The sequence below is a fragment of the Taurulus bubalis genome, assembly GCF_910589615.1.
Source record: "Taurulus bubalis genome assembly, chromosome: 10".
Lineage (NCBI taxonomy): Eukaryota > Metazoa > Chordata > Actinopteri > Perciformes > Cottidae > Taurulus > Taurulus bubalis.
In genome coordinates, this window is record NC_136598.1 from 14981191 (window position 1) to 15000367 (window position 19177).

Here is a 19177-nt window from a genome sequence, read left to right on the forward strand (position 1 = left end):
GAGAATAAGCAATGCAAATGGTCAGTTTATGTATCATGTTTTATACATTTTCCCTGGTAATATTTTGTCTTTGCATTCTTCTATATTTTTTATTTTCCTTTGTATCTATTTTAAACTGGAGATTGGCAACAGCAAAATCTTGATTATTATGTTATTTAAAATGTGTTGACAGAAACCATGCATTAGTGTACACTCAGCTGTATCTACATGAAAGTACAAAACAAGAAATGTGCGTTCTCCATTTATTTGTTTTTCTATTGGCTCATCAGGTTTGATCAGGGCTTTGAGCCAGAATCTTTGCAGGTGTGTAAGAGAGGAGAGGGAGGTCAACATGGGCTCCAGCTCCTCCTCTTATGCCCCAAAAACCATTTACCTGGATGTGGATGGGAAAGTGCAAAAGGTGGGTCCAGTTCAGGTGGAAACGCTGTACTTCTAATATCTATTTTTACCTGTTTACTATAGATATAATGTGACTATACACATTTTGGAAATGTATTTGTCTGCTGTGTGAAATAGGCTGGTTTTTGACTAAAAGGTTAGGCTTCTTTTTTAGAGAAAACACTTTTTGCCAGCAAATAGTTTCATATATTATTTGCGATTGGAAATTAATGGAAATACATCAAGATTTAATAAGACTCTAAAATGTCACTGCAGACTATAAAGATTGCTCAAAACCTTTTCTACAGTTTACACATTCAAAATAATGATTGATGGCGTCTAACTAATGTCACTTAAATCAATGAATTAAAGATAGTGGAATTAATATGGATTATTTTGGCTATACAATCCAAAATATGTTTAAATTCATGCATTTGGAACCACTACGTTAATACATTTTAACTAAGACATAATTCATTCTAAAATGAGTTTCATTACAAAGTCAACCTTAATGATGGCAATTAAAAATGAATTTCTTGACGCACGTAGCAAGTATTCCCAGCGGCTAACTCTGTTTGAGGAGGAGATTAGTCGGTGATGCAGAGCAGGTAGCCTTCCAGGTGTTACTGACAGAAGCAAACACCTGTTGTTTACGGTTTACACAGCAGAATACATTTCTGACAGCTTTCAACTCTGTTGTATGATTTAAAGTATGGATTATCAATTTCTTTCCTTATTTTAATGAAAGCAGCAATTACACTAAGGGCTAGCATAAAAGAAAAATACATGTTTAATGCAATGTTTTACTTTGTAGTCATAAAACAGCAGAGCAAGAGCTTAGTGATCATCATGAGCAATGGTTTGAGGCTTGAGATGCAGAGATACATACATGCAACACATGCTGATCTGGTGATGTAGAGTGCTTCAAGTAGAGAGCTGGCGATGACACATGTCTGTTCAAGGGCCTGAGTGTTTGTCTGCTACACCTGCTTCCTTCAAGATGTAGGATCACAGTTGTTGCACAGGCTTTATGAACCCATGCAGTCTTTGCTATCAACCCTCGATATTTTAAAATGTTCTAATCCCTGTACATGTAATGTATGTCCTGTAAACTGGGCAGGTTAAAGGACAGGAATGGTGCTATCTTCAACAGCTCCATGAACACACACTCCAGCTGTCCTTTTCTTTCTCTGGATCTCCCTGGTGACTTGACCTTATTCAACCATACAACCAACAGACCCTTACTTTACGCTGTGATTCGGTTGTCTGAAAAAAGCATGAAACTTGATAACCTTCCCACCTTGTAGGAACACTGAGGCCTTATATGAAAACCACAGCCGCAGCTTGTGTGCAGGTGTGCCTTTGAGCATAGACACACTATGTTGGGTTTGTGCATGGCTGAAGGTTAGCTCTTCTAATATAATGTGACATTATAATAAGCAATACATACTACAAAGTTCATCCAATGCAACAGCCTTCTCCCATTATTTTGATTATGTATTGAAGTAAAGAAAAATAAAAAATGAATACAGTATATATATCTATCTATATGTATATATATATATATATATATATACAGTATATATATCTATCTATATGTATATATATATATATATATATATATATATATATATATATATATATATATATATATATATATATATATATATATTTATCTATCTATCTAAAATACCAAATGTGTTTACCTCTCAGGTGGTGTTCAGCGGGCACTGCAGCCCATGTGACATCAAGGAGCTTCTGTGGTCCTCATCTAACATTCCCAGGTTTGTTGTTTTGTTTGCGAAATTATTTATTCACATGTAGAGTCCCTATCTGTATCTCTGGACATACATGAAAACCTTAGATTTAGAAATTTAGAAAAATATCCCATGAATCTGCACAATAATGTCATCCAACACAGAACGATTATTATGCAGTAAAGCAGCCACTAACATACGAGCACCTGCATGTAACAGACAGACATGAGCATGCACATCAAAGCAGACAATAATAAATTATAAAAGCAAGATCATTATCATCATCTCATTCAGTTGTATGCCTTTATTGAGGAAAATACATGTTTTAATCCATAGCTTTTGTTCTCTACTCTACTATGTATGGAGGGGATTAGGCATTGACACAGTGAATACATTTAGTTTTGTATATTTTCTAATAACTTTCATATCATGAATGTGGATAATTTATATTCATCTCTAATGTGATATTTAGCATTCCCTTAAAAAAATAGACAACATTTTTACTCACTTTTTCTCTAATCCTCTCACCACAGGAACACTGCCATCATGATGATGGACCCAGATGGAGCCTTGGTCTCCATAGATCCCACCATGCCCACCAACTCTCCAAAGTAACATACCAGCATTATCATATTGTATTTGTACAGAAATCTCAAATTGATGTCATCTTTTTCTAAATCTCTGCCACAATTCAGGGGCCAACTATATTCACACAACAGCTAACTTGATAACCGTGTGCTAAAATTGCTCCATCAACTCTAAATCTTTGTAAAAGCAAAAAAATACAAAGAAATTGTCAAACTGATTTAAGAATAATAATTTCTCCTCTGATTTCCTCGCAGCTCTCTGTACAAAGTCATCCCTCTGTCTACTGGTCAAATTGGAGGTACAGCTGCGACAACTTTATTTTACTTTCACTCTCACTAACACATACATTCATGCATCAAAAACACATCCAATGTGAAAGTAATAATGAGCTTGAAAATATCAATCTTGACAACGTAGTTGCTTTCATGATGATTTATCAGAAGTGTATTTATGTCTGCAGATAAGGAGGACATGTTTCAGAACGTGTTGTCCCAGGTGGCTGATCAGTTCAGCAGGTAACGCCTCAGTTCTTCATGTTGTGTTGTGGCCGAAGCCTTCCCTTCCCCCCCTTCACACATATCTCAAACACATTTCATTCAAGTTTTATTTTGTCGTTGTTACCACTGAACCATGGGTGCAAAAAAAAAATTCAAAACCATTTTCTCTTCTTTGCCCTCACAGAGCCTTTCGCATTAACGAGTTGAAGACTGAGGTCACCAACAGGCTAGCAATGCTGGAGAAGAGAGTGGAACGTAAGTGGTACATTTTAGATTAAATGAAATAATCCCCCAGAAAATCCCCCTCTCATGCGATATTTCCTTGTCATCTTGTTTCAGTGGAGGGCTTGAAGGTGGTGGAGATTGAGAAGTGTAAAAATGATCTGAAAAAGCTACGAGATGAGATGGCTTCAAGAGGTGGTGGCAGGTGAAGTAGTAGGAAGTTAGACATTACATTTTACAGGTCTCAACAGAAACCAAATCCATCAAATCTATCTTTTTGGATTTCTTTCCTTTTAAATTCAGAGTAAACTGTCCATGCAAATACAACTTTGACGATGGGAAGAAGGTCACTCCGAGACGAGATGTCCCCAATTACCCAAAAGTATGTCCACTGGGATTATCACTTTAAGTACTATTATAAAAAGCTTCATGAATATGTACAGCCTCTTTTGAAGTTCTGATGGACTTTTTTTTCTGGCATATACAGTACACACTGTCTCAGGAGACTGTTGAGGCGCTCAAGAAGCCAACATTCGATGTCTGGCACTGGGAACATAACGAGGTTTGTTGACTCTGCCGCTTCATTACTCAATCAAACATTTCCATTGCATGTTAACCAAGTGACTGATGCTTAAATGTCTGTTCTCTTCCTTTGTGGCTGCAGATGCTAAGTTGTTTGGAGTACATGTACCATGACTTGGGACTGGTGAAGGAATTCAACATGAACCCCATCACACTCAAACGCTGGCTGGTACAGTTAGAGCAGTAAAGGACAACCAAGCACATGGATATACTGTATACTGCCATGCACATGGGGCAGATTTCAAACAAGTGTTTACTTAGAAGGCAGATGTGCTGCTAAGAGTATTATCAGTGTACTTACATAGATAACAAAATCACTTTTAAATCATACACGGCTGGAAATACTTTTGATTTGAGATTATGCAGTCAGTGGCTGAATAATGAATTATCTTGTCTTCCAGTTGGCAATCCAGGAGAACTACCGTTGTAATCCTTTCCACAACTTTCGTCATTGCTTTTGCGTTAGTCAGATGATGTATGGCATGATTAACCTCTGCAACCTACAGGTATGGTGCATGTTTGTGTGTGTTCATGATGCATTTAAGTTCTGAACAATTGAGCACCATTTTTACAAGTCATATTTACTTTGAATGAATTTCTAAAATGGCCATTTTGCCATTTTTATGACCATTTCAAATAACTTTCATTTACACTGTTGTCCAGGATAAGATGACTCTCACAGATATGGGTATTCTAATGACAGCTGCAGTGTGCCATGACCTGGACCACCCTGGCTACAACAACACGTAAGGCTCACTATTCTGTATGTAGGTGCGTTAACAGATATAGCACTGCAGATGCCCATTGACCCCATTATGTTTTGACATCCTCTGCACTGTTGTCAATGAACTGTGAAACTAGTTCGGCATGGAGAGAGTTCAGCTATGAAAACAGGCTGATTCAGATTAGAGGGTTGTTTTTGGTCCTGGTTTTGGGCAGGCGAGGACCTCTCTTATCAGGGAAGCTTCATTGAAATATACAATCAATCTATCCATTCACCCGTGTCATCCATCCATCAGGTACCAAATCAATGCCCGCACAGAGCTGGCAGTTCGTTACAACGACATATCTCCACTGGAGAACCATCACTGTGCAGTGGCCTTCCAGGTCCTCTCCCTTCCTGAGTGCAATATTTTTGCCAATGTGGATCCTGAGGCATTCAAACAGATCCGACAGGTGAGATGTAAATTCAAGACAAGCATGCTGAGCTTTATCTTAATCATACATGGTCTTCGCTCATATTAACATATTATTCTGAAGACAATTTTGACTTTAAATGTGAGCAAGTGTCACGCAAACTGACTTTTGGTTTTATATTTCAAGGCAATTATCACCCTCATTCTGGCCACCGACATGGCCAGACACGGGGAGATACTAGAATCCTTTAAGCAAAAAGTGGACAGCTTTGACTTCGCCAATGAAGAGCATGTGACATGTGTATGTATTCAAGATCACGTTGCATCACCACTTGACATCAGCTGTTTATTGCACTGTACCTGTAAGACGTCAACATAAGCTGTTGAGCGTGTTGTGGATTGTATTAGTGTAATTGGGAAAGTAGTCACAGAAACACAGTTGATGCAGTATGTGTCTTGATGGTGTGCAGGCTTCTTTATCCTGTGTTTTGTGTTGTGTGTATGTTTGTACATGTGTGTGTGTTTTCAGCTGAAGATGGTTTTGATTAAGTGCTGCGACATTTCCAACGAAGTGAGGCCAACTGAGGTAGCTGAGCCATGGGTAGACTGCTTATTGGAGGAGTACTTCATGCAGGTGACCTCAGCCAAAGCATTCTGAAATCCATTATCGAAATCAATCACGATGAAGGAAGATTATAGTTCATTGTGAGCAATAGCTAAATGACTATATTTTCACTGCTGTGCCTTCCAGAGTGACAGGGAGAAGACTGAGGGTCTCCCCGTGGCTCCCTTCATGGACAGAGATAAAGTCACCAAACCCACCGCTCAGATCGGATTCATCAAGTTTGTCCTTATCCCAATGTTTGAGACCGTCATGAAGGTAGGACAATGTGTGTGTGTACAGATGTGTTCCTTTACCAAGACACACACTGATTATTAATGAATGCTCTTACTGCGGCATCCAACAGCTTTTTCCTCAGATTGAGGAGATCATGGTTCAACCTTTGAGAGACTCGCGTGACCACTACGAGGAGCTGAAACAGATTGATGATGCCATGACAGAGGTAGAACCTATTATATTGTATTATATCTGTCTATCTATTAGCACAATCAATCTTTGTTCAAACCCACATATATTTTTGTTTTACTCTACTATTTTCAAAGTATGTCAAACCACATCACCTGTTGATAGCCACCTGTCACTCTGTAACAAAGAGTGAGTAAGTTGAAATATTAGTGTTTTTGTTAGGAAGAGAAAAATTATTGAAAGGAACAGTTTGATCTTTTTGATCTATTGAGATTAAATTAGAAGAATGGCGCCTCTCTGACAGCTGTTAACCAGCATCTGGTTAATTTAGCTTAGCAGAAAAATGGCCCTGTGAAGTGTTAACAAAATCCGCTAACCAGAACCTCTGAAGCTAACCTATTCACACATTACAGATGTACAAAAACACAATTTTATGGTGGGCTGTGTACCAGACTATTTCTTGGCTTTGACCAGTTGCAGGCAAGTCAAATCAAGTCAATTGTCTTTAAACATGCAGGGATCACAGGCAAAAGGGACGTTTCTGCACAGCCTCAAACATGTCGTTGTGCCTGTGTGGCATACCAAATAACATTGACGAGACTAATAAGTGTGCATAACAAAGTACACAGCTCGTTTTGCCTTAACGGTACTTACAGTAAGCAGAGTGTAAGCGGTTGAAACAATGGCGGAAATACCTGTTTCCTGCTGTGAGAGGAAGATATGGAGAGAACAAAATCCAATCCAATTATCTGTTATAAAGTTTGTGTTAAATGGGTGGGGTTACACACACATACATACACACACCTACACATCAAACTACTTGCTAACATAAAGGTGTGTCTTTTGTTCAATGAGGCACAGAAGAAAAAAACTGAAAATATGTCATTAGGCGGGAAGAAGAAGTAAGCTCTGCAATGAGTGAGTGCTGTGGTATCTGTGTAAGTAAAAGCAACTGACTCCTTGGTTGTGCTTTAGTGTTTAGTGTTAGTCTCATGAGTGCACTCTGTCTCTGCCTCTCTCTGGCATCTCTGCACAGCAACTCTCCTCTCTACAAAAGCCACACCTTTAGGAATGTGTAGCACTTTCATCACTATGGATTTGCCTTTTAATTTAGCATCAAAGTTCATATCAATTTACTCACAAAAGGAAAACCAAGGGGGCGATCCAATTTAGTCGGCTCAAGCTAAATTGGCTCAGCTAAATTGGCTCAGCTTGAGAAATTCTTAGACAGTGCTAGGGTCTTGGCTATATAGAAGCCAATCGGCTTTGCAAGAAAAGAGAGAGAAAGAAAAATTCAACAGCCTACAAGAAAGAAACATAAGCATATTTTTGATTCTCTTTTATTTCGGTAATATGTCAGAATATGACACCATTCATTTTGCTGTCGTCTCGGCTGGAAACATAGTGATGAAATTGGCACTCATTTGTATTTTTTTCTTTAACACCATGCTACCTTTTATATACAATGACAAGAAACAACATTTTCTGCTTATGAAATGAAACTACAACCCTCTTTTCTGTCATTTTACATTAACATTGTCCAGTTGTTGACACTAGATTCTGAGAGTAAGTTTTGACTTTTCTCAATTCTCACTCATAGCTCTAAGGCAAGTTCAGTTCAATAGACTTTATCTGTGGTGGACGTTTATTTTGGTCAGGCATGGTATGAGCTGATCTAGGTGCAGCTAGGTGTCTTCTCAACATAGATTCAATAGCGTCCCACTGCAGAGCTACAGATATGGGCACCTCCGTTGCTGGGAACCATCTCCATCACCAGAACCCACAGTGGAAAATCCCTAAATTACATTTCGTATTGTTTTATGGTGCTTATTGTTAATAAATAAAGTAACCTACTGAACCTAATATTCAACACATTGTATCATGGCCATACGGTGATGGAATGTGACATTTAATTAAGTACAATTTTGTCTTACTTATTTCCATGTTATGCAACTTTTACAACTACTACATTTCAGAGGTAAACATATGTATGTTTTACTCTACTTCCTTTATTTGACATATAAAGTTACTGGTTACTTTTTATATATAAAAAAAAACATATGTATCAGTAAAATCAGTAGCCTAGTATAGTAGAGTACAAAGTATCTCAAATACATTGATGAACTACAACATTAAAATGTTCTTATGTGTATTTGTTAGTCATTTAAACAAATAAATAATAATCTATATTAATATAACACTGTAAGGAGCCATTCTGCAGTACTTGTAATACTTTCAGTACATTTTGCTGATACTACTTATGTACTTTACTTAAGTAACGTTTCTTTTTTTAAACTGCAGTATTTCTACTTTTACTTAAGTAAAGGATCTGAGTACTTCTTTCGTCCATTGCATCGAGCCCATACCACACAACCTAGAGCATAACACTAAGGTAAAAGTGCTAATGTCGCTAGCAAACTAACGTTAACGTTGAGACAACAACAGGAAATTAATCGTAATGTTGCCTAATCATTTCAGCGTTTAGCGTTAACAGGGTTCTCTCAAGTGTCACGCATTGAGCGTGACACTTGAGAGCCCTGTTAACGTTAACGTTGGGGGAGGGGAGGGAGGATATGTCACTCTTACCTGCAGGGCTCTCAAGTTTTTAAGACAGGTAAGCGTGACATCTCTCTCTCTCTCTCTCCCCCCTTGAGAGCCCTGCGTTAAGGTTGTTGCAAGTTATTTGCAGCTTAATGTTGCATAACCTAACTGTACAGTTATTGCAACATAATAAATCTAGGGTTGCTAATCTTGAGAAACTAGCAAGAGTAAGCTGTATTTTTTAAATTATCCAACCGAAAAACCCTGCCCAGTGTTGCCAACTCGTCTCCAATGAAAGTAGCTAGCAGCACTAGCTCAAAAGTTGCGTAATCTAGTGAGAAAGTTACCAAGTCAGCAATACTGCCGCCCTCCAAATCCACTCTCCAAAAAGTATAATAATAGTATAAACAACTAGCATCGCTATTGTTAGTACTCACAGCTGTCAAGCTAGCTGCTTGTGGAAGATTTGAGACGTGCAATGAGTGCACAGGCAGAGTGCACGCAGGCAGGTGGTTAGAGAGGCAGGCAGAGAGGCAGGTGGAATGACAGACAGGCAGGTAGCCCGTCCAATCGTGTTTTTGAAGAAGAATACCAACCCTTGTATTAAGCTTGTATTGTTTACCTTGGTGTTATCGCTCAAAATTGTGTGGGTTATTCAAACTAATGAATGCATGCTGTCGCGTCTTGATGATCATCTCTGGCTGCACAATTTCAAACATCCTCCAAGCTCAGAACAGGAAGTGGTCTGACGGGGAGGTGGGCCCAAGCCTGGAGCTCTGCAGCTAGACCCTTTCTCCCTATAGTTTTAGTTTCATCTTAACATCCTGCTGTGTTTTTTTTTACCTCCTTATCTAAGTTCTCATTTCATTGCAGGGGTCTTCTTTTGTGATCAAACCCAGGAAAGACTTGTAAACTTGTAAAACATGGGATTGAGGCCTCGGAGAAGACATTCTGGTCTGCGTTGTGAAGATGACAGATGGATCAGGATCAGAATGGAGAGAAAAGAGATGGCTTGGCTACATACTGAACTAAATGTTGGCGTTGAGGTTGCATATCTTGAACTTTGACTTAGACTTTAGCACTGGATGTAACAGAGAGGGACCTCTCTGTATATGTATGGTTGTTATGTTCTCTCTACTCTTTTATATTTCATAATGTCAAAGAGTTTGATGGACCAATTTCTCCAAAAACAAACCTATTTAAATATTCATGACCACGCATTTTACAAATACAGACTTGACTGCAGAATTGGACTCATGGAGAATATTTTCCACAAGCAGTAATCGATCATTATTTCTTTTTCCAGTAGAAGAATAAAATGCACCACAGTAGGATGTTTTCACCTCAATGTAGCAATATATTTTTGATTGATATGGTGCACTGAGTGTTTTCCAAAGAAAGATGCAGCTTTACTTTTATGTCCACTCCCAATGAGCAATTCACCATCAAGTCGTTGTGTTCTCTTACCTTAATCAATGCTGTTATCAACACTGTTCAAGAAAATAAAGCCACACAAGGTCCAAGGTTTTACACACATGTCCTGTAAAAAAGTGTATGATATCTTGCAATAGATGTAAGACTGTGTTGTGCATGTCTGTATATCTGTCACACTCTGAGTCTTCAAAGATAACGGTTAGACAACACCCAAGTCAGAGGGTCTTCAAAGTGTCTCTATAGTAAATCAGTCACTTCATTTCATTCATAAGATAAAATATTTTACCATATATTTTACCAATATCAAACCAAGGTTTGTTCGAGAAAAACTTAAAAAAACAACCAATGAGCCTGATATGAACCTTACAATGATCACATAGAATGAAGCGAGGCATTGGTAAAAGTGACCTGCTGACTGCGTCCTTGTATCCACATGACTTGTTACATATTACGAGATAAACGGGAAAGCTCCTTCCTGCCCTTGGAAATAGTATGACAAAACTATCTCAACTAACTATCTCTGGCAGCCATATTACACTTGTCAACATCTCCATTACAAGTCCATTATGAAGACCATGTTATACACAGATCCAATCAGTCTTGAGTTGGGATTGTTTTTCATTTCACTGCAGATTGCTGACACATGCTGTTAATTCCATAACAAACCACAGCAAGTGCCTATTTAGATAATTGTGGTCACATTTCACTTGCGATTATTGGATTAATTTAATTATCATCTTCACCTAAAAACAATACTTATTTTGTTGTGTCGCATTACAATCAGACTATTTCTCCCTTTTGACCCCCACATGTAAGACTGCATGATCTTAACATAATTAATTGCTCGGCAGAGATTTCCGTTTCACACAGCTTCTCTGCTCATCATCCTGACTGAAATACAGTTTATTGCTGCTGCTGTTAGACTTGAAGGCTAGAAATGTGTTGAAATATGAGCAGTTATCCAATGTGTACCACCTAAAGGTGCCACTTACCTCAGCCCGAACCACGCCCCTCCCTCTCTCCACAGCTTCCCTTCGAGCAATATCGGATCTGGGTGGTTTTCCTCCAGCTACTCCACAGGGTTTTTATTACCGTGCATTTTTAGCAATTCATTGGCAATAGCTAAAGAGTGATTATTTCTTCACCTGTTGGCTTCACCCCACACACACTGAATACCACCTACATAGCTCTAATGACATCATTAATAATACAGAGTAAGGAATGAAACACCAAAGACTTTATTTGTGCTGCATATTTTTTTTTTAGGTTTGTTTGTGCATTCCAAAATCAAGTAGGAGTATTGATAAACTTCAATTTCACTCCTCTAGTCTGTGGTTTAGATTGATTAAACTCACTATTTATTTACATGTTGATGGTCCGATGGTTCTTTTGATTGAACATGACCTTTCGTGTGCATACTGCTGCAATCCCACTTGTAAGTTGATGATCTCAAAGCAATAAAAAAGAAAGAAAACAGTGGACCATATGTTTGTGTTGCTGTTGTAATGAGAGAAAACAAGTAAACATATTTGAGTGTGAGTATTGTTTGAATGAGTGTAATTGCGCATCACCTTCTCTACATAGCGTGACAGAGTGTATTGACATTTCCCTGCAGAAATGCTCTGATCAAACAACTTACTGTCTTATCACACAAGGGTACTGCACAGCACTCTGCTGCATGGGCAATGATTAAAGGACAAATTTAACAACGTTTCTTTGGGACAAGTTGAGACAATGTGCACTACTTTCATTATATTTGAGTGCAGAAAGCTTTTTTTTAACGCTTAATTTGATCTTCTTTCAAAGAGTGTGAAAAAAGGGTTCTCAGCATGCAGATTCTTTTTGCGAGTGCCCCCAACGCTCTTGATCTCTTCACATTTCAGTTCACCAAAAGATGAATGACTCAACTTGAGCATACACCCATCCTGCTAACTTGTCATCCAGTAGACTGTTAGATGTTTTCATCAGAGCACCGCTAATTAAAGCGACTGATATCTAAAACCCTTTTGTCATTCTTTTAGCCTAAAGGCTGGGTGTGACACCATGTTTAACTGCCACAATACTTCAATGGGCCCGTTTGTTGATGGAAAAGTGGGTACGGTGTCTATTACAAATGCACCTTGATGGTGGTTAAATGGGTGTTTAATTTTTCTTTCAGTGTGCTTGCACGATAGTGGACCATAGCATTCAAAGGAAGGCGAGGCAGATATTTTATCCGGGATTTGTGACATTATGAGCAGCAGATTTATCTACATGTTACAGTGACAGTAATTAAAACATTTAGACTTTTTATCACACACCAAAGTTTTAGCAAAACTAAAATGTATCATAATTCATATTTAAATCTTGTTACTAGCCTCAGGTCTAGTACTTCCTTAATCAGGATTTTGTTTTTACTAACTTTGAGCCTGGTCGTGTATTTTGATGCATGGTGAGGTTTGGTGCAGTCTGGGTGTTACTTTCCTCCCATTCATCTTAGCATTTAGGGTCTTTTTTGACCGTACCACTTGGGGGCAACAATGTTAGAAATGTTCAAATCCTACACATGGTGTCTTTAATTGTCAGTATTTGGTACATGTCCTTTATTCTCTTCTGGTGTCCCTGAGAGCATTGTTTATTTATTAATTTAGTTATTTAGCTCTTTATTTTCTACAATTTGCCTACGATTTAATTCAAAGTGGCATTAAGTGTGTTTGATTTAATGAATTATTAATACTGAAAATCTTTTACAAATCCTTCCACCCTTATGAAGTTATGAGCATTGTACAGCAAGGTGCCACCCGCAGCTTTAACTGACTACAATCCAGGATCACATGTCTAACAAATGCTGATTCTCAGGCAGGAGAACGTTTAAAATACTTTAAGAAGCTAACAGGTCATTTAAACCAATGTAAGTCCTTCCATATAGTTGTATTGCAGTTGATCAGGTGAGAAAAGGCAGGTGATAAAGAGGTATACAGGAATGTAAACCAAAATTGATAAAGCTTTCAGCTGGGAAAGCAACAGAGAGAAGAGAGAAACACATGTATGTTGTGTCTGCAGTGTTATTGCCTTGTAAATATGTTTTGGCCTGGCCACCGTAGTTATGTGTACAGTTCAGTAATAAGAATGGAAATGGATAGTGCTGATGAAATGCAATCCCTTTCTCTCATTTGTACCATTCAAAAGGAACATTGGAACCATGTCTGTAAAGCAACTGTACCTTCATGTGTGTTCTGCATTTTCTCATCAGAGTAAATAGATTTTCAAGTAAAGACTTTGAAACAAAACTAGGAAAATAACATTCTCTATTTATTTTGTTCTTCTTTTCTTTCCCAAGACTTTCCCAGGTCAGAGATGCTCTGTGGAGAATTCCTCCCAGCATGCTGTTTTAGGGGTTACGTTAACATGACGTGTGTGTGTGGCTTTTTAAAAATTTGCAGCTGGAAGCCGTGGATGATCTATGGCCTAGTTTCATGTGAAACTGGTTAAAATGCGGCACACATGCCGATGACTCAAGTCTGACTGTACCACCACCTAGCTGTTTTACTACCTCAATGTGCATTAATCTGTTCTTCATTATGGAGCTCCAGTTTTTCACAGGATTCTGAATGAACCGGATGTGTAAGCTGTAGGATTCTCATCCAAGTCTATGTAAACACATGCGACTCTTCGTTTATCGTTGGTCGGGCCACAGATTAGACAGTGGCGTTGGTCAGGGGAATGAGTCAGCCCCACCGGCTTTTCTTTGCTGAGCAGACAACAGCGAAGCCCAGACCTGTTTCATGTAAGCAAACACGCACACAGACAAAGCATGCTTGTGGGAGAAAGGCAGTTAAAATCATCAGGGATGTCACATCCGCCTGACTCCCACATTCACAAGAATGTCCAGCTCCTTGTTTGGCCTGTGAGGACTCAAGCTAGGTTTACTGAAGACAGTTACATCCCGAACAAGAATGACAAGAAGTCAAAGGTCAAAAGTGAGAGTTAACCCTAAATTCTTGTCCTGCATTTTGTGTCAGAGACTGCTTAGTGGCAGAGAAAAACAAAGAGCAGTGTCAGAAAATCACAGCACCAAAACAAAATAGTTGTTCTTATCATTCTCAAATAGAAAATACATCCACTTTAGTGACCGTCCCTTTAAGTGAGAAATACAAGGCTTCATACACTTTAAAGTAGTGTTTGTTTACAATTAGCATTTCTTACCTGAACAAACTGTGTGTATCCAGGTGCTGAAACGTCAATATGTTGAATGCATTTCTTACTTTTAGGTGACTGTTAGGTTTTACTATAAAACGAGTAAACATTGAAAGATCTGATTTCCAAGGAGCTGTACACACAAGCTAAGTATTCATTTCCTGCATATCGCTATTGATAGCTATTGTTTATCTGCTCTGGCGATACATGTCAGAGAATTGCTAAACCTGAGCCTGGATGCTCTATTTGTCTGTGAATTTCCGTAAATGTGTTGTTTTTGGTCAGTATTAATGCAAGAAGCTGAACTTTATACAGATTCTGTATTGGTTGCAACAAAGATCATTCATGGTTCATCAACAAAATAGACGTAAAATATCCGCTAAATTATATTTATTTTTCCGGAACGAAATCGGAACAAATGGTCAGGCACTGGTTTGAGAAGTATATATTAAAAGCATGCAAACAACACAGACGTGGCTGTTGGGAAATTTTCTTCCACTTTAACTTTGGACAAGTAAATATTGCACATACAATCCCTGTGGTTATTTCTTCATGCTTTAACATTTTGTATGTGTTGAAACAGTAACAATGATCTTATATTTACCATCTACAGTGTTTTTTTTGTTTTGTTTAATTACTCTCTGCACATGAAAGACACAACCTTAATTTCCCCCCTAATTTCCAATTTACAACCTTCCAAAAACAGACATTTTACTGGTTTGCTGTTTTCCAGAGGTGAGGCAGTTAAATTAGGAGTTCCCTGAGTCAAATACAGCACCAGCCAACCAGCAATGAATGATGTGGATTCAACAATATAATCAGATCAAGAAGCTTATAGTATGATAAATAATTACAACTTTGTTGAACAAATAATACAGTTATGTAGCTTTGTTTGGCAATGATTTGTATATTTGTTTATCAGATTTGTTTTGTTCCAGAAACATTTACTCAGTATGTCAAGTTACTCAGTGAGTCCAGTCCTGCAGCCGACAGTTGAAAATGCTAATCCCAGCAGATGACCGAGGTCTGCAGTTTGCTGAAGGAGAGGCCCGCACCAGTTTGTTTACAGCGTGATAATCAGAGGCAGGCATCTTGATTGTGTGCTGGCAGAACATCAGCGTCCGTGCCGTGACTGCCGGGCTACATGGCAATTACACTGGCCTCTTATCTGTATGGCTAGCAGGATAATGACAGATGGACATGTGGAGTACGAGAATTTTTTTTAAAGCCACAAGCAGAAAGTTACTTCCCTAAAGTCTTCCTTAAGTGAGCTCAGTCTGGGTAATAGCATGGGGCTGGAGTGGGACTCGTTTACGCTTTGCTTTAAGTGACAGTTTTAAATCCAATATTTATTTAACATTTTTTGGAGCTTTTTTTTTGCTGGGAAACATGTCTGCTGTGGCCAAAAGCATCTAAGGGGAACATTCTTACTTACACTCAGCAGCCTAATGCTCCTGTTCCTGGCATTACATTTTTCTCTCAGTTTATGTTCGATAGTTTCAAGCCCATGTTGTTATGTGATGGCAGTCAGAGTTGCCCTTTGCGCTTTGTTCACAACAGACTCAGAGTCACTCACAGTCCAGTATAGTTCAGTTCAGTCCTGCTGGTTAGCAGTGTTGGCTCAAACTGGCTCAAACTGGCTGCCTCACTCTTTTCCTCTTCCTGATTGGGATGAACCAATTCCCCTGAAATGTGGTCCTTTTTGCTACTCACCTCTCCACTGATATTTGTATTGAAGGAGATTGCCATGTGTCTCCTTTAATACACATGAAGCTACTTCTTCTCACCTGAGAGCATGGAGCTTCACCGGGGAATATGCAATGACGTAATGCATGCCCGGATAATATTCCAATGATGATATTATTTTTGTGGAAAAGGCCTTGAGCATGTAAGGGATACTGGCTTATTTAGGTGATATTGGTATGATAATTGTGTTGGATGTCGCCCTTCACTTATAGACAATCGTGGGAAAAGCCAACATGAAGTTTTTCCCACAAGAAATATGAACACATATTGTGTTGAATTGCTAAGGAAACTTTTTTTAGTGAGTCACGTTTGAATAACTCCCAGCCAACATTATTAAATGCCCCCCAAAGAGAATTAACAGTCATTTTTATAACTCCAGCAGGCCAAGAGTTGATTCATTAAATACTGAGGAGACCTGCCCTGTATTCTGAACAGATGTTTTCTGAGTCACATGCTTCCTCAAAACCAGTGGCGGGCTGTCAGGGGCTGCTAAACCTTCTCTGCTGGCCTAAACAGAATCACAAAGTTGTAGATAGCTATTTTATAATATTTTTTGGGGGTGCGCCCAGCTGTTAAACAGCTGATGAGACTATGACTCAGACTGCAGTGAAAGCGCAGTAGAAAATCCACGGCCCGCCACTGCTCAAAACCAAGAAATGAATCAACGCCATTTGATGAGGGAGAGTCGTACGGTATTCTTGGCCAAGTATCATCTACATTGAAACTCCACATTTGATCAATATTATGATTTATTCTTATTTCCAGTAACGGCTCCTGAAAATGGATGTATTCATGTTTGTAAAGGACACAAAGGGTAGCCACACACACACACACACACACACACACACACACACACACACACACACACACACACAGCTTGTGTTCTATAGTAACCGCAAATGTGCATACAATAGATGCTCAAAATGTTGTATATGAATTCTCACTGAAGAAAGCGTGAGATAGCTGCACCTCAGCTATTAGATCACAGCTTTGACCTCCCATTATGTGGAAAGATAAATGATATGTTCCAACGCCTATGTTTAAAGTGGGATTGTCTTTCATCTCGTGCTGGGACTCTGCCAGGAAAGACTCTCACTGTGGGGTTTAATGCTCCGAGGTATAAGCCCAAACGTGTTTATTTATTTTTACAATTCAAAAGAACCTTTTTTCCCCCCTTCTGTATCTCCCACTCATTCTCTCTCTCTCCCCCCCTACCCCTCTCTCTCTCTCTCTCTCTCTCTCTCTCTCTCTCTCTCTCTCTCCTTCTCTCTCTCTCTCTCTCTCTGTCATTAACTTAACAGGAATTCCCATAGAATTCTATCATAGTATAAATGATTGTGTGCGATGCGATGCTTTTTCTTGGAGAAGCATGGGTTAAAAGATCCCTGCTCTGTTGTTTCACCCTGTTTTTCCTTTGAACTGTTCCCCCGCTAGTGTTGACACAGGAACATATGGATGCTACTCTGGCAGTGAGTAATTGATGTACAATCAATGGACAGCATTCATATCTTTGTGTACCTGAGATTATGCCAAAAATAAAACAAAACAGATTCTTATCCATTACTTGAGTAAAAGTAGCAATGTGTAGTGTAAGTAAAAGCCTATTAGTATTATTAGCAAATTGTAATGTAACTGCAATGCAGAAAAATGCGAGTTGTACTACTATATATTATATAGGCTTTTTTACTGTTGAGGAGATTTATCTTTAACAGTGGATTATGTTTTATAAACGCATCACAAGTTACATGTATCATCTCAATCTGTCAAGCAGTAACTATCAATGTGGGGGAGTCAATGTGCTGTTGTGAATGACTCATTATTATTGTTATATATAGTATTATCTCTATCTATTTGTGTTATGCTTAGTGTAACTGGTGGACACTAAGCTGGTATGCACCGTGCTAGATGTTGTATATAAATCTCTCCTTGCCTCTAATCTCCCCACCATCATATCTAACTGTACTCTCTTTTCCTCCATGCGAGCCTGCGCTCCAAAAGGGTTCCTGTGGCCCCAGAGCCCCACATGTGAAAGGGGATACCTCCTGCTGTAATCAGCCGACAGCAGGGAGCTCAGAAAGCAACTGGCTGCTGCCCCAGCACACTGGAGGCCAAGCCGTGAGAGGGAGGAAAAGAAGATGTGTAAATATCATCAGAGAACGGGAAAGCAGCTTGATTTCAGCTCCCGCAGTCCTTATGTAAATACTGTACACATTTTTAAAGAGTGCACGCACACACACGCACACACACACACACACACACGCACACACACACACACACACACACACACACACACACACACACACACACACACACACACACACACAAACAAACACTTCTGGCATCTGGAGGTGAGATCAGTGAGATCAACAGAGCTTGGCTCTCCCCCACTGGCTGCCCTGTGCAGAGGTGAAACATCATCAGCTTGTTGGTTTTGGAAGCTTTCTGATTAACTCTGAATACTTTCATCAACCAAAATATTATGGAGGAAAAATATTGCGCATTTTCAGCGAGTATTAAGGGTATTACTGCTCCGCTGCATGTGATGGCGATCAACCCACAATGTAAATATTCTCTTTCTTTATCTGGTGTTTTTCGATCCCTGAAAGCAAATTGGTCCAGTTTGGGAATATGCTGCTAATCGATGCTACTTCGTTTATTCAAAATATGAGATGATGCAGAGTAGTCACGGCTTTTTGTTCAGACATTTCTGTTTTGGTGACTAGCTCTGTCTGGGTGGTTCACGCACACGATTTTAATAAATCTTCTAATTTGAATTTGCTTTCCAATTGTAAATGTTATATTCTTTAAATATTATATAATCCGACCATATTCTTATAGTATTAACTGATTAATTTGTGAATTTTACAAAGGCTACTGTTTTAAAGTAAATGGAGCCATATTACTCTTTAAGAAAATCTAAATGCATATTAAAATGTTTAAAAAAAAACATAAAATACTCTTTATCTACACTTGAAATGAAATCAATGCATTTCTTATAACAACACCTTTTTGCTTCCCAACTTTAAGAGAGGATGTCAAGATTACACATATTCAGATAACGACAGTTGTGCAGCTGTGTTGTTAGAATGAAAA

At 38.8% G+C, this 19177-nt stretch overlaps 1 protein-coding gene across 2 annotated transcripts; it reads left to right on the forward strand.

The window, feature by feature from the left end:
* Positions 1-310: 310 nt before the first annotated feature.
* Positions 311-7093, forward strand: pde9ac (phosphodiesterase 9ac; the record flags this gene model as incomplete). 2 transcript variants are annotated; one of them, XM_079225470.1, is made up of 18 exons in its annotated part: positions 311-400; positions 2092-2162; positions 2669-2746; positions 2978-3021; positions 3184-3238; positions 3405-3475; positions 3560-3647; positions 3746-3824; positions 3930-4004; positions 4107-4193; positions 4426-4530; positions 4688-4770; positions 5044-5200; positions 5348-5461; positions 5690-5794; positions 5912-6040; positions 6129-6224; positions 7040-7093. In XM_079225470.1, exons 1-18 carry the CDS (start codon positions 332-334, stop codon positions 7091-7093), a joined length of 1560 nt encoding a protein of 519 aa, XP_079081596.1. In that variant the 5' UTR covers positions 311-331. The 2 variants fall into 2 exon arrangements, with proteins under 2 accessions (XP_079081596.1, XP_079081597.1); XM_079225471.1 differs by having other exon boundaries at positions 7043-7093.
* Positions 7094-19177: the final 12084 nt, after the last annotated feature.